Below are 22,937 nucleotides of genomic sequence, written 5' to 3'. Positions count from 1 at the left end.
AAAACAGGGAATTGAGGGAATTATATGAGGAACCAGATAATTGTGGGAATAGTTAAGATGGCAGAGGTGAGAGGGAGGTGATAAAACAAGTGATAAGAGGTTCTCCGGGGGGAAGGAGACCATTGGGAAGGCCAAGGATGAGATGGATTGACGAGGTTACATAGGACCTAAGGAGTTTGGGAGCACACCTGGAGCTGGCAGAAGACAGAGGATCCTGGAGGCACATGGTTGGCGATGCCAAAGACCACTTTGGTTTTCAATGGCCACAGGAGTAAGAATAAGTATGTTATTCTTATGGAGAATAAGTAAACTGTTGTAGTTTGCTTGTTTATGAACATATATTGATCAAATTTGGAAAATACATTAATTTCTTACTAAACTATTAACATTTTACAAAAAAAAAACACTTTTTAACCCTCTCTGTTGCAGCAAACCTAAGTACCCGTTAAACTAATTCTATTTAAATTGGGAATAAATGTGATATTTTTAAGGAGGCATTTTAGTGTAAATCCAATCAGGCTAATGGAAATTCGCTTAGTCTACAGGTTTGCTGTGGCGTGAGTATTTACTTTGTTAATTATTCCTTTAGTTAAGGGGATATGGCAGTGAAAATGCTAACTTCCTTAACATTATCACTAGGTCTTTCAAACATATACCATGTGTTTTATGAATAGGTATACACATAGTTAAAAGTAAATTTTTTCGTTAAGTACACTTTTAATATTTTTTTAAGTTTTTTTTTAGGTAATTAGCTAAATTTGATATAACTTCAATTCTAATTATTGGATTTTAATCATTAAACCATCAGTTTTCAGGGAATAATGCCTTCTAAATATTTAGGTAGAATTATAACAGTATCTTGATTTATTACTTTTTTATGGGTCATTTTGTAATTTTAAAAAGAGTAATTGGTTTTCTGTGGAAATAAAAAAATCTTTATTCACTTTAGAATAGACATACATTTACAATTCTACTTAATTATTTAGACTAGTGGTCGAAAGTTTGACCAAAAATATGTAATGTACTCGCATTGAATACTGGATACTGAAGTAGACATTTGTCCAGTTGTCGCCATTTAAAAAAAATTAAAAACATGTAGTTGTTTGAACCAGTCACAGTATGCGCGTCTAAAACTATATTTTCTATCTTATTTTTTGTTGCTGACAAAGTTGAAGGGTCATAACAGTTTGCTATAGCTCTTAACCCTGCAACACTCGCACGGGTGACAGTTGTCACCCAGCGCTTTTGTTTAGGGCACAGCTGGGCCGCCGGGTGTGGGGGAGAAGCGTGACCTTGTGGGGGAGTAGCTTTCCGTTACAAACAATAGATCCTACCATAGATAAAAGGAGTAGAGTGTCTACTCCTTTTATCTATGATCCTACTCAGTGTGCGTTCGCGCGTCGAACCAGTTGGTGGCCCGTGTTGTATCGCTCAATAGTCGATTGGGTGACAAGTGTCCCCCGCGCGAGTGCAACCGTCATGAGTGTACCGAAGCGCCCGCGATTGTGCGATGACTCATTTATTTATTTATTTATTTTCCAATAATCACATAACATCATATTCAGACAGGTCATTCGTCATTGTTACAATAATTTATAGTCCCTATACTAAAACTATTACTAAAATAGATTTCATATGCTGAGCCTTAACATCTACACAGCTTCCATATATTCCTCCAATAAGAAGAAGGCCTTCTCCAAAAGAAAGTTTTTTAACTTCTTTTTGAATTTAGGGAATGAATCAGTGTCCCTAATTGAAGAAGGTAATTTGTAGTATATTTTTGCACCCATGTACTGAGGAGATAAATGGAATACTTTAAGTCTGTGTTGAACTGGTTTTATATTGTTTTTAAATCTAGTGTTATGAGGATGTTCATGTTGATCTTCCATGAATGTGTCAAAATCACTTTTAACCATTAAAGCCAGTTTAAAGATATAAGAACTATACAAAGTAAGAATTTTAAACTGAATTAAAAACTCTTTACTGTGAGTAATTCGAGACACTTTGGCTAAGACTCTAACTGCTCTTTTCTGGAGGATAAAAATTTGTTCGGCATGACTAAAAGAACCCCATATACTCCGTAATTTATGATGGAAGAAAAATAAGGGTGATATACTGCTAATTGTGTGTCTAAATTTGTAGTATGTCGAATTACCCGAAGAACAAGAATAGCTCATCTGAGTCTCTTTGATAGATTCTTAATGTTTGTTTGCCAATTAAGTTGCCAATCTATATCAATTCCCAGGTAATTGACCGAGTTTTGAGAATATATTGATGTTTGGTTCAAATTTACAGCAATGTCTCGATTCTCATTAGCAACTGAAAAGTGAATTAGTTGTGTCTTTGACACATTCATAGATAGACCATTTGCTGTGAACCAGTCCCCGAGGAGTTGAAACTCATTAGTAATTAAGTCTTGTTTAAAATCCAATGTTTTTTGTTCAGTGCAGATTAAAGCAGTATCATCTGCATATTGAAAGGTATGCATTTTTGTAACATTACATAAATCATTTACATAGATTAAAAATAAACAAGGTCCAAGAATGGAACCTTGAGGAACTCCGTAGGGTGTATAACCCCATTCTGACTTATATTTAGTTTGGCATTTCTGTAAAATAATTCTTTGTTTACGACTTTTTAAATATGAAATGAACCATTTTAATTCCACATTTTTTATTCCATGTCTGCTTAATTTTTCTAGCAATATATCATGATCAACACAGTCAAAAGCCTTGGACAGGTCACACAGCACACCTAGTGTGCGCTGCGACCCGTCCAAGGCCTCCGCAATACAGTTAATCATCCTGGTAATAGCCTTTTCAGTACTGGATTTTGAGCGGAAACCAAACTGAGATGGATTTAGTAAATCATTTTGTTCTAAATAATCTGTAAGTTGATTTTTCACAATTTTTTCAAAAACTTTGGAAAAACAAGGCAAAAGAGCAACTGGTCGGTAGTCAGAAGGATTGTTAACATCACCCTTTTTAAAAAGAGGTTTTATCTCTGCATATTTGAGTTTTCCTGGGAAAATTCCTTCCTCGAGGACTGATTCACAAGTGTGCATAGAGGTTGTTCAATAAGTTTAAAAACTCTACTAATAACAAAGAGGGGAATTTCATCCTAACCTGAAGATTTAGTATTGCTAAGACTGGTGAAAACTTTTCTTAGATCCTGAACTGAAATTTTCCTAAATTTAAATTTTAAAGCAGCATTTTGCACTCTAATTAAATGTTGACTATTGTTTAGTAGCTGAATGGATTTATTTTTATCTGTCATTTGGTTAGCAATTTGTGAAACATTAATAAATAAATTGTTAAATTTATTTGCTATTGCCAATGCACTACCATATTGGTCTTTTCCATCATTCAATTGGATCTCGACGGGTGTGTCAGAGTTTTTTTCTATTTAATCCAATTTCTTGTTTTACGACCGACCAAGATGCTTTACTTTTATTTTTGGACCTATTAATAAAATTATCATTTGCCTTTAATTTAGCTAATGCAACCACTTTTTTGAAAGTTTTCCTGTAATTGTTGTAGTAAGTTAAAAATTGTGGGGTTCTATTCCATTTAGATTCCTGGTGCAATTTTCTTTTATTTTCTGCTGAAATTTTGATTCCTAAAGTAATCCAATTTTTATTTTTTTGTTTTTATCTATACCTACTTTAATTAACTGTTTTTGGAAAAACCTCATAAAATAAATTTAGAAATGTATTAAGAAAGTTGTTGTAGTTAGTATCTACATTTGGTGTGTTAATATCATGTCCATTCTTTAAAGCCAAATATTTACAAGAAATGTTTATTATATGGAACTGTTAGGTACGTAGTCTATGAGTTGAGTCTTAAACTCGTCGGAAATTATGACTTTTATTCGTTTTCAAATAAGTTATTTGTTTTTGAATAACTACTTTACTTCTTTGCAATTGCTCAGTTTCGAGCAACATGTACACTATACATTAAAACGTCACAGAGTGTTTTATTTCACGATGCTAATCAATAACCATTTGACATATTTTCATGATTTTGTGTTGCAAGAAAAATTGCTACCCCTAGGACTGCCAATAACCGATACCGTATGTTTTAGCTCGAAATACTATGACAACATACCTTAGTGTAGCAATAACACAAATAAGGTCCTCGATATCAATGCTTCTGTTTCATTCAATAAGATGTTTTATGACATTTCTTCAATTTGAGTCATGCCTATTTATATGTTACTACATAAATTACAAATAAAACTGTGAGCAATACTCTTACAAAACTTGTACAACCTTTTTTTGTCCGAACATAATCCTCCAGATGAACATATTTCCTAGCATCAAAAACATATTTTTTCAAGTAAATAAAACAAACGCCAATAAATTGCATTGCCCAGCTCTTTCATTAAATAAACTGAATTAAATTATTCAAACTGCGAAAGCATAACAGACGTAGCCCGTTGAAATCGGCCTATGGGGACCTGAGAAATTAGTCCATACCTATAATATTCAGCAAATATACACATTCTAAGCTCAAGTTTGATATGCAGTATGCCTATATTTTTATTTGGTAAACTGCCATAACCGTTTACATTTAATTTGATTGTATTACCTTAATAGTATAATTAATTGTATAATTTAAATTAAAGAAATAGTACCTATATTAAGAAAATTTGTTCTAGAAAAAAAAATTTTGTTTGTTAGCATTATAATGGCATTATGCATCAATTGGACCTCGCCGACAAGTTTTTTAAACTTGGTGAGGCCAAGCTGTTGTAATTTCTTTAATAAATATATTTGAATTTGAAATTGTATTAATTTAATAGTAGCCTATAATTGATTTGTCTGGTCGATCAACTGTTTCGTTTGAAATGAACTACATCAATAATAATTTGTGATTTTAAATATTATGGTTAATTTTTCTAAATTATGGTAGGTTAAAGTATTCTCAGCTGAATTTTACTCTTTACAGCGTCACTATAAAGTAATGGAATCTATTTTGAGTTACATTTTAGGTCGACAAACCTTGATTACAATTGTCCGTATACATTACCAATCATAATACACAGCAATTATTATTTTGTAGACTTATTAAACTACTAGCTGTTGTACCCGTGCTTTGCAACGGGAAGAGGACACAAAATAGAAACATTTTAATCTTTACATCTGTTGCATATAATAGTTACACATCCGCCAACACTTTTAGAAACAAAATTCAACTTTTATGGCCTTAATAGAAACGTTTAAGTTATGACTTTTAAATCTGGTAAGTAGTGGATAACACCATTTTGGTTTTGATTAATTTTAAATCTTGTGTAGGCTGATGTGAGAAAAACTGACCAAATCTTCGAATAGAACTTTCACATACTATTTACCTTCATCTCCCTTAATTACATATCTTTTTATTTATAATTTACATTTTAAATTTCAATTTTGAAATTGCAAAAATACTAATTATTAAATTTAAATGGATTTTTTTTATTTCACTCTTCTTCATATTAAATAACAAATCCTTCCATCCTCAGTTTCTTCACTCACTATAAATCATTAGCAAAACTAAGTCAGCTGTTATAAACTTTAGAAGTATTGTTGAGCCTTATCAATACAGTCTTTTGAAATATTAATGAAACTATATCTAAGTTATACTATAAAAAAAATTAAACAAATAATTTAGCATTAAAGACAGCAGACAAAACTAATATGATTATCATAGCGTCGAGGACTAAAAAATATGATAGCAAATGCAGTACATTAGGCCTATATTTTTCATTGCATCTCTGATTCTACTCTACATAAATATCAACAAACAACTTAATATACAAACCAGTTCTTTTAATCAGTTCCATCGTCCATTGCCTTTAAATTTTCACACTTACCATTAAGTAAACATAGTAACAGATATTTCATTGATTTAGAAACAAAAGAACACTGTGTACTGCTTAGTTTTATGATATTTTTCTTGGTTTAATTTAATCAGTGGTGTGGCATAACACAAATAAAAAATTTATCAAATAAAGTAAATGTGAACTGAAAGCTATGTTATGATAAAATAAGCGTATTTTGTATTACCATTTGATAATTAAATATAGTTACACATATAGGCCTACAACAGATTTTAGAACACAAAAATCAATGACGTACAATTTAGTTATTGATGATATTCTTTGTTAAGTTAATCTAACACATGTTAAGCAGTTCGAATTTATTTAAAGTAGCCTCCAAATTCATACAAAACATCTATACTTTGTAATTTTTATACTGTTTCCATGAAAACATATCAATAACATTATTTTCATAACTGAGACGCTTTAAAAAATCCAAAGCAGAGCCAGAGTTTTTACAGCAACAGTTTACAGAACCTTTTTTTTCTATAATCATTGACAGTTTTAGAATAAATAATCCATGATAAAACGCTACATTAAAATAAACCTACCTCATAGGTAGTTATGGAAAATATTATATTTAACTTTTTTGTATCAGCTGTCTGAAATTGTGAAATATTCAATTTAGCAGTGTTCTTCTTGTTTACATTGAAATGTCAAAGCAAATGTAAACAAACATTATTAGTGTTCTAATTGCATCCATGGAGACCAATCAATATTTACTTTTAAAATGTTCACCTCAGAACTTATAAAGCCAAAGGGGCAAAGCCTATGGTCAGTATCGAAATGTGAATAGTCCTATAATGGTCCTTGGTATATTAGCTATATTTTTGTAAAATTTAAGCCCAGTTGGTTCATTAGTTTTTGCACCTATTAGTAACACACATACAGACAGACACCATTAGATTTTTATATAATAGTATAGATATAGATATAGATTTTGACTATTTTCAACTAACAAACATATGTTTCTGTGAATAACAATTATTTCCCATGTTATTCATATGGAGGGAAAATGGAGAAAGTGCCGCTCACGCCCTTACCAACGACTTGATCTTACAACCACACGTTTAACCCTTTAACCCTCAAACATTTAAATCAGGCAAATAATAACAAAGAAGTTATTTTAAAAAAAAGTGACTGTCCAATTAAATATATATACAGTAAATATATATATATATTTATTTAATACACCCGCCGCAGCAAACCTGCAGACTTAGCAATTTCCATTTGCCTGATTGGATTTACACTAAAATGCCTCCTTAAAAATATCACATTTATTCCCTATTCAAATACTGTAGAGTTAATTTAGTGAGTACTTAGGTTTGCTGCAACAGGGAGGGGAAACAGTGTTTTTGTTGTAAAGTGTTAATGGTTTAGTAAGAAATTAATGTATTTTCCAAATCTGATCAACATTTGTTAATAAACAATCAAACTACAAAACTTAAATTATTCTCCATAAGAATGACATTAGAATTTTCTCCGTAACCTGTAAACCCGATTTCCATCAAAATTATTGTGTTGTGGCCCTTATAATTCTAAACTAAATAATGCAACCCCCAGTACTGTAACGATTACGGTTCAAAATTTATTGCAATTTTTTTTATTTTTCCTACTAAATTATCATAGTTACTCCCACTGCTTACCCATGAAAAAAGTTGTTGGCAAGTTTTTGGAACAATGTATGTGTCAGATTGCTGATTCTGTTTATTTTATAGAGTATGGTTTAAAAAATTATCAACATTAGAGCTTACAAAGAGATATTGGCCTTTCTTACTTAGATTTACATTTTTTAAACGGACAGTTTAGAAGACGGGGCACGGAAGCAACGTTATGTTGGTAACATTGACAATTCGAAGTAAGGGGCAGGCATGTTGCCAGTATAGATACTAAAAAGGTCCCACACGCCCCTGCTCGCCCCTCCACGCAACTCTCCAGCAATTCCAGAACATGAAAGTATCCATAATGTCATATGGGTTCAAGTTATGACCAAATGTTACAGGACCACTTTTGTTAGCTGTATTGTTCTACACCTTTTAATTTGTCTAAATCTTCTCTAGAGTTATTGTTAAAAGAATTAATAAATATTTTCGTAATAAGTGACATTTCCTGCCTGTAGGCTACACGAAACTTGATACGTATATCTATATAATTAATATGCGAACACGAAGTTTGTCGGTTGAACTCCTCCGTCATTTCTTAACCGATTTATTGACGTATCATTGGAAAGAGCGTGTCGCGTAGATTTTCAAACTGGCCTTGAACTGGATTTGAAAAAGTCCCTTGGGCTCTACCCCAGTGGCTTTGAAGGTTCCCATATTATCCTTATGAAGATCATAATTGTTTAAATTTTGATCAGCTGTATAATTTAATTGCTGTCAATATTTAAGCTGCAATTCAAAGAAAAGCGTCCTACAAAAATTAAATTTTTAAAAAATAAATCGTTGAAAGAACCCATTTGCAAATTATTGAAATATTAAAAGTCATAAAACGTCCCCTAGTAGAAGAAATAGAGATAATATTTTTTTTAAAGAATAATTAACTATCGTCATTAGCCTGTATAATGAAGAACACCTACAAGATTCAGATTCCTACAAACTATGAACGAGGATGTTAGCCGAAGTGCTACAATTTTTAGTAGGAAACATGGACTTAACTTTGTGATCATTGCAGAGGAAAGCCCTCTAAAGCCAAATAAATCTGGTACGTCAATGACATTAATCTATGTTTTCATAAAAGTCAAGCAATTTTAATAATAGCCTATGAAAATATCCAAGAACCCCTTACTAACATTTTACTGAAGGCATTTAATTATTATTCATATAATCCTAAGGGAAACAAAAATCAACTGAACAACAGAAGGTCTTTAACTCTGCATTTTCTCAGGTAAATATAATTAACGATATTGCAACCAAACAAAAAATACACCAATTGAACAAATAAAATTGTGACAGACAACAGGAAGTCCTTAAGGTGATGAAAACAGATTCTATCCTGATTAAAGAATGACCGAAATTTGTAAACTTACTGCTGGCGACAAAGGTGGTAGCATGCATAGGTTTATCAATAAAGAAGATAAACATAGACAACATTATGAGGCTGTAAGTCAGGAAATGTTTGTAGAAAACATTAAAAAGCAATAACAGGTTATGAAATATGATAAAATATTTACAGGAAACGTTGATTACTGTTATGCACATCGTGAGTATCTCCATATGATACACACCGGTAAGCTTTGAGTTGATTCTTTTAAACTCATTGTAAATATTACTGTTATTGTTTTTGAAATAACTTCTGTAATACCGGTACTTTGCAATTGCTCGAATTCGAGCAAAATGTACACTAGTTAGTATTGGTAACAGATTCCTTACTCTCATAAACATTTGGTTTGACGCCACAAACAAATTAATTGGACAATCCGTTCTCTACATATTATTTAACTATCATCCAGTTATTAGCGCTTGCAACATAAATGGCTCCATAATATCATATTTTAATTTGTCTAAAAAATGTAAAAAAAGGAACGGATAATATTTTTGGCCTCTAGGGATCTCAAAAAGAAAATTAATTCGGTCCGGGGTCCAGGTCTTAACTACGGTAATAGCTTATTCCCTAAATGGGAAATTAGCTGAAAACACACAACTGATATTGCTTACATATGTTGTGTATACAATTAAGTGACTCTCAATAACCATAGAGTTTGGATGAAGAATTATGTGCTCCAACTAGGGAAACAAAGAGGTGTGTGGTCTCTGTTAAACATTGCATTTGCCCGTCCACATAAGACTACAGATCTGTGCCTGGAACGTATCCAGCAAAGCAAGGGATGAGCCAGTACTACAGTACGAAGGTGAACTAACAGTACTGATAAAATGTTTGCGGCAGTGAACAGAATCCCACTAATTTTACTATATACTTTCGATTATTATTACTATTATCTCTCTAGTGAGGTTTACTAAAATAAATTTCACTGGCTATTAGAATAGCCTACATTAAATTATGTTTCTTAAATAAGATCCTTCTTGTGTCTGCTTATTTATTCTCCTTATTGGTATGACAAGTATTTAGCTATATCTATATATTAATAGGCAAATATGTTTCTTTAAGGCCCTTTTCTCAGTTCGTGTGCATCGCAAGGAAAATCTACGCATACGTTAGAAACATATTTTCCTGTAAATAAACAGAACAACTTAATAAATTAAAAAAAAATGATAAAAAATAAGTACAAAAATGAATTTAAAATAAAGAAAAAACTAACATTTGGATTATGAGTTAACATTCTGGTGACACAATAACAGCGATAAATATACAGAAAATCAAAACAAATTGAAGACTGGTACATAATCATCACATGTTTGATTTTCAGCGTGGGATTAATATAGATAAGTTCATATACTGTATCATATGGATTGTGGTCGAGTTTTGACCACTGGACGATATCAATTCTTATATTAAAGAACTCATTAAGGTACATAAATAATACCTAAATGATAAATACCTTCTATTTAACTCAAATAAAACAATCCGGTATTAAGTAGGGGTCTATAGATGTACTCAAAAACATATTTCTATGATAATTTAGTCTCAAAATCCAAATGTTTAGACCTATCTATAGATTATATCCGCTTGTTTAGATCACACAAATCTAGATAGTATTTTTAAAATTTTAAATCTGGTATTTTTTTTTATCAAACCCTTTATGCACTAGAGACATTTTGCGTACAGTTTACTTTGCTAACATACACTCTCATATTTGTTACAGAATAAAGATTTATGAGGGAACAAATAATTGTAACTATAATCAAATTTTATATTTACAAATGAATGCTACAAGATGAAACCATAACCTGGATTAATCCTGTGTAAATTTTTTCCGAAAAATAGGAGATTAAAAATAGTGGAAAAATAGGCACTACTACTTATTTGCGTTATGCACCACGAATATTATGTAGAAAAAATTTCGAAACTTTGTACATACAGCTGAAGAATTTAAGACTAAATATTTTTCATAGTTTAGCAATTTTAAAACGTGATCCTTAATATTGTTGTTGGAAGACGGCAATTGCTGAAATACCGTGCGCGTAAACTAATTCATTCATACCTCGTGGTGGTCATCTAAGTTGATTATTGGACAAACGTCCAATAAAGTCTTACGAAAAAATGTTTGGAACAAAAATTGAAGAACATCTTATTATCTATACTTTTCTCGCTGGAAGTTTTCATCCAACCAAAAAATGAAAAAAATCCTCGCTCACTTACTTTTTCATGTTTACATTGAACAACCTTTTTATATTTTCCATTATTAAACATTAATCATCTGCACGAACTAAATTGTATTTATATACCGGGTAGTATTAAACATCAGTTTACGCAGAATTTAAATATGTAAATTTCATCCTGTCACAATTTGTATTACAATTTAGACGAACGTGCAAAGCGACAGGGAACGCACCACTTCGAATAGTCTCGCCAACATCGGAAACTCTCTTCCAGCATGTGTGTGTGTGATGGGTGCGTGTGTGTGCGTACGTTATCGTTTCCTGCACGGACTGTACCCATTGTCACGGAGTTATGAAACTTGGTGTTATGAACCCTTGGAGTTATGAAACTTGGACTTGTGGTCCTTGCAAATCTGTACGTTTGGAGTTATGAAATTTTGTATTTTAATTTACTTGGTTTTATTTTAACTTGGACTTATGAACCTTGGAGTTATGAACGCTTGGAGTTATGAAACTTGGTCTTATGATATTTTGGTTTTAATTTACTTGGACATAATTTCACTTGGAGTTATGAAATGTTGTATTTAAAAGTACTTGGAGTTATGAAAACTTGGAGTTATGAACCTCACCCCTCTTGTAGGTATAAAGACGTTCGGTACAAATCCAAAACAATCACAAATTTCAAGAACTCTAAAGGTACTAGCTTTGTCAGATAACAGATTAATATTTAAGTCAGAAGATATAAAAACATTTTTTGATTTTGCCTCCAATGCCAATTTATCGAGTAATCATTCAAATTTTTCTAAAAATATTTTATCAAAATTATCTCCAGGAATTCTATATATTGATATAAAGACAGAATTCCACTCCTTGACTTCTATAAATGACCCTTCGAAACAATATGGTTCATTCAGATATTTCAAGTCATTTCTAATTTTGAAACTTACATATTTGTCTATCAACAAACATGAGCCTCCTCTAGATTAATCAACTCTAGCATAACAATCAGCAATTTTAAAATCATCTAAACTGTTTAATAAATTTATACATTTTGAATTAAGCCAATGTTCATTTAAAGAAATTACCTGAACCTTTATTTTTTGACTTTCCATGAAAAAAACTAAATATAAATAATTATTTAAGAAGCCCTGGATATTAAAATGTAACAAAACAAAACTGTCATCAAGATTCTTACCTAACTCATATTTTTTCTTTGACTCCTCAGACTGAACTACTTCTATAAAAAACATTCTGTATTATTCCTCAGACTACTATTTACAATTTCACTCTCAAATACCATGGAATTAATATGTACAGGGGACTCATCTTCATCTTCACTCTCACTATCTACACGCACTTCACCAGACTGACTTTTTGCACTGCACCATACACTTTCTAGTGGTTTGTTGGGCTGCATTGATGCTTCAGGTTGCATCATTGTTTTCGCTGCTGCATCATTCAAGAAGTTAACTGCATTGTGTTCCTCCTTTGGCCTTTGACATTCTTCAAGTTGTTTTGAGATTTCATGATGTACAGGGTCGTATTTCTAAATAGGCTAAGTAGGCTGCAGCCTAGAGCGGCAAAATTTAGGGGCGGCAGATTTAAAAAATTAAAACATTTTTTTTTACATGCAATATTATTTTCCTTACAAATTCAAGTATACATGTCATTTAAATAAAGCTTTTAGAATATTCATACATTCTTATTTTCTATTTCGACATACGTATTATTACACAATCTAATATGTACAATCGCATTGCGCCAACACGCAGCGAGCGGCGATCTGGTGTTGGCAACACTGGACTGGAAGCTGGCGACTCTCAGGCGCAGCTGGTGGATGTACGACCAGGAGCGGCAGCCACGACGCCGACAAGACAGCCGACAGCCCCCTCCCCACCACTGACACTTACACTACCAATACCATACAGTCAGTCGGTGGTACAGGGTAGCGTAGTGCACAAAGCGGCACGGTGTTTATCAGTTGTTTTAGTCGGCTAGTTGAATGTTATTTGTATATTATTATAATATTATTTGTTCTCTGGAGGAATATTTTGTGTCAGAAAGAAACAACTTCCCTTATTTTGAGGAAATGGCTATGAAAATAAGTAAAACGGAAACTTATGAAAAAGACACCAGAAGACAACCCAAACGAAAAATTTGGCCAGACGAAACCCGGAGTCAAGAAGTCAACTTGACTGGCAGAGATGACCTGAAAATTAACACGTTTCTCCCAATACTAGACTCCTTTATTTGTGAATTTAAGAGAAGAAAAGTGGCCTATAACGACTTTGTAGACAGATTCTACTTCCTGACTCAATTGTGTGACAGCAAAACAGACATCACAGAAGAGGAAATAAGAAAAAAGGCCACCAACCTTCATCAAATGTACCAAATTGACTTGGATTCAGATTTTAGTGAAGAGTGCACTCACTTCCGAAAACACTGTGAGGTGGGAATGGACAATCCTTCAGATAAAACGTTTGAAGGAATTTCTACATTTTTGAGGAGGAACTCCTTGCAAGATGTTTACCCTAACTTGGACATAGCAGTGCGAATAAGTTTGTGCATACCTGCAACAAATTGCACGGGAGAACGCAGCTTTTCCTGTCTGCGACGAGTTAAAAACTATTTACAAACAAGCATTTCTGAAACCAGGTTGAATTCGCTTTCCCTACTATGTATAGAAGCTAATTTAACAAAAAAGCTTTCTTATGAAGATCTCATTAAAGAGTTTTCAACTAAAAAAGCTCGCAAGAAAGCCTTTTAAATACTGTATCTTACTAATATTATAAATCTGAAAGTTTGTGAGTTTGTGTGTGTGTTTGTTGCTCAATCACGCATAAACTACTGGACGGATTGGGCTGAAATTTGGCAAGATGGTAGCTCACATTCCCGATTAACATTAAAGCATATTCTTATCTCAAAAACCCTTTCGGGCTCCGCCCCAGTGGCTCTGTAGTTCCCCATGTTAATCTTATGATTTTTTATATTTAAATGGAATTAATGAATCTTAACAGCTGTTTCAATTAAACAAGTTGGTTCTGTTCTATGATGTTCAATAGCATAAAAGTTACAAGCAGGGGCGGACTGGCCCGCCGGCCGGAATGGTGCCTTCTCAACATTCCAATATTTGCGCCCTCGTTAAAGGAAAAATTCATAAAAAATTTTAAAAAATGAGACGAGATGTGTTTTTAGAAAGCAAGAGGAAAAACTTAGAGTAAAAGTTTCAGCAGTGAATAGCAAAACATAAAGTCGGGTGTGAGACCTGAATAGACACTGTCGACAAGCGAGAGCAAAGCAGCTCTTCTCTCTCGTACGTGTAGGCCTACTCCGAGTGGAAGGCACTTTACTCTGTGGTCTGAGGTACTTAAAAACAGCTGTCCTCTTCCCGCGTCATTTTACGCCGAACCCGAAAAAAACTGCACTGCGACTGCATCCGACATCGGTCGGTGTCACGATGTCGTCTGTGGTAAACAACTAGTGAAGATAATTTAATATTATTCATATTTGTTATAATATTTAATTATTGCTCACACTATAACTATTTCACTTTAAGTCACATTTAATTTTTATCAATGTCAACTCAACTCTCTTGTAAAATGGCGTTTGCCGTGCATGTAATAAATAAATAAAGTGTGTGAGCTGCCAATTAAAACGTGTCTCTCTTTAGTGAGTGTCTGATTTGTGTGTCTGGTGTCGAAAGCTTCAATTTATTTTTATATTATTTACCTACACAGGAAACATGAACGAAAGCAGTATTGTAGAATCACTACTTTTACAAAATTTAAATTAGATTTAGTGACAGTGTATTTGTTAACTTAACCATTACACAGTAAAGGTTTAACAGTAAACATTATTTTAATACCGTATGTGGCTACCGCCTATTAATTAATTATTTCAATATGCACTATGGCACTAATTTGGTCAACTTTCCTATTTTACTTATAGATAGCCAGCTCAAAATACTTTCGTAGTTCTCTCTAGGCTATTTCGTTTGTAGAAATAGGTTAGGTAGGCCTACTTTAGGGTTACAGTTTTGACTTAATGTAATGCTAAAAAAGTTTAAGTCAATAAATTGGTTTTGTTCACAGTGAAAGCATATTGTTTGTGTTAAAATAATTTCATAGAAATCTAAAATATATAACTTCTGTTATTTACAGTGCCAAAAAATACAACAGTTGCAAGTTCAGGTTGTAAACAGGAAGCAAATGATTTATATTGTATGCATGCAGCCAATAAGTCATGCAAGGGAAAATAAAGAAAATACACAAATATAATACAAAAGAACCTAAGAAATTCATTTGTATCTTTATTTTTGTTAGGATATTTACTGTCAGAATAGCACCAAGTCGGGTGGGTAAATAGTCTAAATTTTGTAAACCAAACATTGACCAATAGTGTCAGTTATCAGATTTCTGATTTTCCACTGTTAATGCCTCTAGATTGCATAAAAATGCGAGTTTACAGGTATAATTTTTAAAAAATTTCCCGGGGGAGGACCCCCCGACCCCCCTCTGTAAAGGGGCTGGTCAAGGTTTACGCCCTAATAGAGTACCCAGTCCGCCCCTGGTTACAAGGATTACCAACAGGGTGCAGCACTATTATTTTTTTTTAAATTTATGACAACAGCTAATTTGCAACCAAAAGGTGAGTGAGCGTAGCTAACGAACTTCAACCTGGAGGCGAGTTAGCGTAGCGAACGAGCTAACCTAAAGGTGAGTGAGCGTAGCGAACGAACTTCAACCAGGACGTGAATGAGCCATGCGAATACTTATGAAGTTAAACGGGGCGAAGCCCGCGGGTACAGCTAGTACACAATAAATTAGTTATCAGTTTTGTTAATCGCTCAATGAAATACTTGTATTGGACTATACACAAAGTTTTTTTGTCGTTGTAAATATTTCAACTAATAAACCAGTGATTCAAATAATTTCGTCAACTTAAATTTCACCTTGCAGAACTATCTAAATTTAATTTAACAATTTTCCAGTATTAAAAGATATTCAATAGCACAGAAATGTATAAATTTCTTATATATAAGAATGATCTCAAATGTATTTTATTTGACGTAACATTAACATTATAAATCCAAAAATTTATGATACATGTTATTTTGTATAGTATACAGGTGGAGTTGATTGGTATGATTGAGTGGAATGATTATATAGTAATAGTATTTGTAGGTTATATTTTATGTTTGCACGTGTATTTTCGATCGCCGACTACCGAGCGGTACTGTGCAGATCTGCAAAAATTAGTCTGTGCGCATGAATAACCAAATATTACCACGAGGTAGAGCGGGGGTAATTTTCCTATAAATATGTTTTCAGCAGTAAATATATACATATATAAGGGGCGGCATGAGGACTTGTAGCCTACGGGCGGCATAAAGGTAAATCCGGCCCTGATGATGTAACACTGTGACAAACTCTTCATGTGCTCCAAAGAGTTCTTTGTGCTTTTTGTTCATAAGAAACTATGTAGACCTCAGCGCCAGTTGCAAAATGAAATCTCACTAAGTTTGTAACGAAGTGATGAGGCTCAATCATATCTCTAACACAACCCATTGCAGAGCAAAATAACTTGTTTAAACCTTTTGTTTTGAAATCTAATTCCAGGTCACTGAAGGCTATTTTGGACATGTTGATGGAAGATAGTTCTGATGAAGATATAATTGAAAATGACAGTGATGACAATGAAGAGGACCAGATAGAGGTAAAAATCGACGTGTCGGACATTGAAGAAGCGGATTTGCCAACGGATCAACCAGAAAATCTACAAGTGGTCGAAAATGAACTGGAACAGGTTTCAAGTGACGATGATGATGTGCCACTAGCACATCTATTCATGGTGAGGGACAAAGATAAGAACATTATAAAATGGAAAACTTATCCTTCTTTACCTAGGAATGTTAGAACAAGAGCAGAAAACATTGTTTTGCAGCTTCCTGGACCAGTAAGAGAAGGTAAAACTGCCAAAACTGATCTGGAATGTTTCTCTCTTTTAGAGGGCGGTGCTACCTTTGTGGAAGGGCAAGGGAAAAAACATCACGAAAAGCTTGTGGAAAATGTGGACATTTCATCTGCGGAGATCACTCTGTGTTAGTGTATAGAAGCTGTGTGGAGTAGACAATACCTCCTGTCATTTATAAAGTTTAGCGTAAGTTTTTTCAATTTTTTTTTATTTTGCTTTTTTATGCTTTCTATTTTTAAATGATATATGACAGTAGAGGAATAAACAGTCACATGTTTCAACACACTTGTAACTATGCACACCTTCAATGTCATGTGATGTACATAGATGTATACGTTCATTTGAAACTGCTATATCTACAGTAATTTCAGTTTTTACTAAATAAAAAACATATTTTGACAATGAAATATCTGTGTTTGTGTTCATTATTAAACTACTTTTTGAAATAAAAATTGTTTTTACTATTACCTTGAAAAAAATTACAATTTTTTAAGGGTAAAAATCCATAAATTTATTTTTTTGGTCAAAAAAGCATAATCCCGTAGTATTTCAAAATTTAACATTTTTAAGTTATACTGGACCAAAAAAAAACATGAATACTATTCATAAATAATCATAAATAGTCACTTAATAGGTCCTATATATACAAAAACAAAATGGGGGACAACTGTCAACCGCGTGAGTATCCATGTTATGAGATATGGCGCGAGTAGTGCAGGGTTAATAAGTCATTCCATAAGTTTGAATTCGTAAAAATCATCGTGTATTCGAGAGAAATTAATCATTTAGATCAGCGCAATCTGTTGGTGGCCCACATCAACTACGAAGAATTTAATTAAAACCGGCGACAACTTTAACATAGGGATGGAATGTCTAGTTGTAAGTCAAAGCTACAGGCTTCTCTATTTTCACCCCACGCCGTAAATAAAACATGTGATTGTAATTTATTCCATTTGTTTTGATTTTCTGTTTATATTTCTTTGTTATTTCGTCACCAGCATGGCAACCTATAAAGCCCATGTTAAATTTTTTTAAATTTCAAATTTATTTTTTGTGCTTGTATTTGAGCCTATTTTAATTTTAAAGCGATTCTGCACATCTACAGGATAATATCTTTCTAACAGTATGCGTAGATTTTCCCTGCAATGCACACAAGCTGAGAAAAAAGGGTTTAAAGAAACATGCTTGCCTATTAATATATAGATATATATTTTGAAGGCTGCTATACCCTTAAAGCCCTTCACAAAGTAAACCCACATCAAAACCCTAAATGCAACCAACTGGTTTTAAGAAATTCTGAATTGGCTCACCAGTTGGTACTGGAAACAAAGTTCCCCTCTGGTTTAAATTTAAGATAGTAAAAAAGTGATTCAACTCAGCTGAATTTTAATTTTCTTTTAGGCTGATTTTATTATTTTCTTTGATCTGTACTCAATCATATGTTCTCAAAATTAAACTATTTGTAAACAGTTCATATTTATTTGTTTTGTTCATCTTTACATTTTTCATTCTCTTTGTTTGAAAACGTTTGTATTAAACAAAAATTTGCAATGTTTCATGTTTCATTCATCATAAACTCTATCAAGATCTCCTCAAGAATATATAGATAGATAATAACATTCTAAACACTTGGTAAAAATTTGAATCATGTAGCATAAACCGTTTTGAAGATATATCAAATTTAATAGTTAAAAATTTTAAAAAACTGATTAGTGGGAATCGCACGCTAAAAGTTACACGTGGTAGTGTAACCATGGTGATACTTATTGTTGAGTTATGGATAAATTTTTTTGTTTATGCAAGCATTTTATTATTATTTATTATATTATTATGTACCTAATTATAATATTTTTAGTAATAATAATAATTATTATTATTATTTTTATTGCTGAAAAAAGTCAATGACCGGATATTTGAAACTATTTTCCGTATTTTTCTTAACATAGCCTAAGCACTAAAAAAACTATTTTTTAATTTTTGACCAATTTTTCTTATTTTTAGGATTATAAGGTAAAACCACCAAATATCGGCTCAGTTTTTAACTAGAAATATAAGGTCATTGAGAATTAATTTTAGTCGTCTTTGGTTCTGTGACGTAGCCTGGTCTGTTTTCTGCGCGCCAAATTGGCGGGAAGAGTGTGTTTTTTTTGTAAGTTCAGTACTGAACTATCTTTCAGAGCGACCTCACGAACTCATCAATTTCGGTAAGTATCTTATGCTTTTTTGTAAGGAAACTGACATTTTCCTTAAGGGATTACAAATAACTGATGATTGTAGGACGTAAACAAAATATGTTATTCAATTAAGTATTAGTTTAAAGTTGTTAATAGATCAAAAACGGTAGCTGAAAGATCTATTTTAATTTAATTATGAGGGTGTCGATTTTTGATTCATTATTACCTTGAGTTTATTAAATATTGACACTGATGTCGATACTTAATTAATTCAATATCTAGCAAAAATGTTATATCGACAGATACTTTAAAATGTTATTTAGTTGATTTTTATTAATGCATTTTAATATCAAAACACGAATATAAAAAACTGTGTAATGGTCAGACATATATGGAATACTATGATGATGAACGCTAAGATTTTCTTATTGTTATATCACAAAATAAATTGAGTGAGTAACCTTATGCTTTTTCGTAAGAAAGCTGATATGTTTCTTGGGGGATTACAAATAACTGATGATTGTACAATGCAAACCAAATATTTTATTCAATTGAGTATAGTTTAAAGTTGCTTACAAAACAAAAAACTGTAGCATATAAACTGGTTTTCATTTAATTATGAGGGTGTCGATTTTTGATTCATAATCACCCTGGATTTATGAAATATCGACGTCGATGTCGGTACCTAATTAATTCAATAAGTTACTTAGCAAAACTTGTATAAGTTATCGACAGATGCGTTAATATGTTGTTTAAAACGTATATAAATAGTTAAACACGAATAAAAAATAATAGTGATATGGTTAGATAGATATAGAATATAATAATTATGACGAAGATATGTCTACATAGACAGCTGTTGTGTCGTATATAAATTAGCTTGATGCTAGCGCTACTTAATTGCGACGTGGATTAAAATTTTATTTAGCCTGCTAGAATGTAAATAACTTTTGTGTTCTATTATATAATTGCACGTTGACTTTATTGTTTTTTTTACTTAAGCTACTTGTTAAAAAAATATGGGGCACATAAAAAATTCTGTTTCAACATACTAAACATAGTTTGGTTTACATCCACGTCGCGAATAGCGCTAGTGACAAGTTCGTTTACGACACAATAACTGTCTATGTACACACTTTTTTTTATCCTTACACCCTTAACTCTACATTATGTTTATGCTGTGTTATATTTTGCAGAATGGGGACTGTGAAAAGAATAAATTACTCCAATCAGCAGATGGAGGATGCTTTAGCTGCTGCGAGAGAAGGTGAAGCTGTGGCTTCCGCAGCCCGTCGGTTCGGCGTTCCGAGGGTTACCTTATTGGACAAGTTAAAAGGAAGAGTCCCTGAAAACTGCAAACTTGGGCGAAAATCTATTTTGTCTCCCGATGAAGAAACAATCCTCGTTAATTGGCTCCTTCACTCACGGAAGATGGGATTTCCTGTATCAGTGGACCAACTTCTATTTAGTGTTGGGCACTTGCTTAAATCATTGAACCGACCAAACCCTTTCAGTAATAAGGCTAACCCTTCTAGAATCTGGTACAAATTTTTTATGCGAAGACATCCCGAACTTACCGAAAGGGAGTGTCAGACCCTCACAACGTCGAGAGCTTCGGTTACGCTTGAAGCTTTAACTAATTGGTTTGTAGAAGTCAAAACACATCTTAAAGACAAAAATCTAATTGAAGTTCTCAACCAACCAGATCGTATCTTCAATTGTGACGAGACGGCATTTTATCTCAGTCCAAAGAAAGGCAAAGTAATTGTAGGAAGGGGTGACAGGTCAGTCCATAACATCTCGGGAAACAACGAGAAAGAAAATATATCAGTTATGTTAACGGTATCGGCCGATGGGAAAATAGCTCCCACATTTGTTGTGTAGCCTACTCATACAAGAGAATACAAACCCAGATTATTGAAAAATTCCCTGATACTTGGGCAATTGGAAACTCAGACAACGGTTGGATGACGGCTGAGCTCTTTTATGAGTACGTCGCCAACATATTTATTAAGTATTTGGATGAAAACAGCATTCAACGACCAGTAATTTTGTTTCTTAATGGTCATGCTTCACATATGACATTACCTTTAAGTGAACTATGTGTCCAAAACGGAATTGAACTAATTGCATTCCACCCAAATTCTACCCATATACTCCAACCCTTGGACGTGGGCGTCTTTGGGCCCTTAAAAAAAGCTTGGAAGAAAGCAGTAGACGAGTTTAGGGTGCAGAATAATCACAAAAAACTTGAAAAACCTGAGTTTGCCCCTCTTCTTGAAAAGGTATTAAAGAGCCTAAACCCTGAGTCGGTGAAGAGCGGATTCAAATCCTGTGGGCTTTTAACACTAAATGCGAAGGACACAAACCTAACAAAGATAGTAGGACAAGACAAGCAGAAGAACCATCAAAAGCAGGCTCCCCGTTCTGCTCCTGCAGAGAACCAAACAGTGTTAAGACAATTTTTCCACTACTTAAACACGAAACTTGGTGCAAAAAAATTGGCTGACTTTGAAAAGGGCAAAAACATTGCCCGAAGGGATGAAAGCCTTTATTTGTTGTGGCAAGAAATGAGAGACGATCTGCGGTCTCTTTCTTTGGAAACAGAGGAAATTCACACTACAAATGACTACACACCACAAGGCAACCAAATTGAATATGTTGCTAATGAAGATGAAAGAGACGTTTTAAGCAACCAAGAGGAAAGCGTGACTGTCGTCGATGATGCAATAGTCTTTGATTTCGATCCTGAAAACGTCTTTGAACTACCTATGGAACTTGACCTACCTGTGACTACAATTGATCTGCAAAATACATCAGTTTGGGACACCCCCTTAATAATTGCCAATAATACGCAAGATTTGACTAACTCTGTGAACTCAACTCCTTTGACACCAACTCCATCTGAACTGTTACAGAGCCCTGATGCTGGGATGCTAAATACCAGTTGCCAATCTATTACCCCTGAAACCAAGAAAATGTTTTCTAACGACCCTTCATCCACCACCACCATTCAATCAAACAAAGCAAGAATCACTAACTCTCCTGAAGTAATACGAGGAATTGAAGAGCACATTAAAATAACATGTGAACCCCAAGCTACCGTTGAAGCCTTGTTGACTCTTTCCGAAAACCAAACTACGCCCGTTAAACCTCCTACTCAGACTTTAAAGACCGCCTACAATGAACCCAAAAAACCAATGCCTGAAAATGCAGACATGATCAACAAATCCCCATCTACGTCATATTTATCTAAACCGTCTTCCTCAACAACTCAAGAAAGTTCTACACCCTTCTATCAGGGCATAAAATAACATGTTAACTGGGTGACACAAGTGTCTCCCAGTGCTGAGATTTTGTCGCCCAGTGGCTATGGGTGGTGCCGGCATATTTTTTTTAATGATTCACATTTTAAATCTATCGGAATTAACAAAGTATTCAGTAAATAACATTTTGTAAATATTTTAGAGTATTGAGCTATGCTTTGGGCCCAAGAGGTTGTGAAGGGATTCTTGGCCTGTTACAACGTACTAGAATACGTAATTAAGTGAGATTATAAGGACTATTTAAAAACAAATATAATAGAAAAATTCATTAAAAGATAGAAATGTGTGATTTTCACTTTAATCTATGCACAAATTTCCGGGAGAGAACCCCCGGACCCCCCTTTTTGATGGGGGGTATTCCGTAACCCCAGACCCCCCCCCCCCCC

General features: G+C 33.4%; 2 protein-coding genes across 3 annotated transcripts in view; one reads left to right on the top strand and one right to left on the bottom strand.

Annotated features, from left to right (window-relative positions):
• The window catches only part of LOC128998883 (cilia- and flagella-associated protein 43), a 167,462-nt gene that overhangs the window by 80,757 nt on the left and 63,768 nt on the right, over positions 1-22,937 (bottom strand). The window lies entirely within an intron of this gene.
• Positions 1,561-17,431, top strand: LOC128988190 (uncharacterized). Of its 2 annotated transcripts, XM_054409507.1 has the most exons (3): positions 1,561-1,762; positions 16,697-16,928; positions 17,086-17,431. In XM_054409507.1, exons 2-3 carry the CDS (start codon positions 16,719-16,721, stop codon positions 17,188-17,190), a joined length of 315 nt encoding a protein of 104 aa, XP_054265482.1. In that variant the 5' UTR covers positions 1,561-1,762; positions 16,697-16,718; the 3' UTR covers positions 17,191-17,431. The 2 variants fall into 2 exon arrangements, with proteins under 2 accessions (XP_054265482.1, XP_054265460.1); XM_054409485.1 differs by having other exon boundaries at positions 16,697-17,431.

Source organism: Macrosteles quadrilineatus, unplaced genomic scaffold (genome assembly GCF_028750875.1).
Source record: "Macrosteles quadrilineatus isolate MER2022 unplaced genomic scaffold, UCM_ALF_1.0 Scaffold_1__1_contigs__length_201487025, whole genome shotgun sequence".
Classification (NCBI taxonomy): Eukaryota; Metazoa; Arthropoda; class Insecta; order Hemiptera; family Cicadellidae; genus Macrosteles; species Macrosteles quadrilineatus.
The sequence above is the reverse complement of the archived record's forward strand: the minus strand, read 5'-3'. Positions and strand labels throughout refer to the sequence as shown.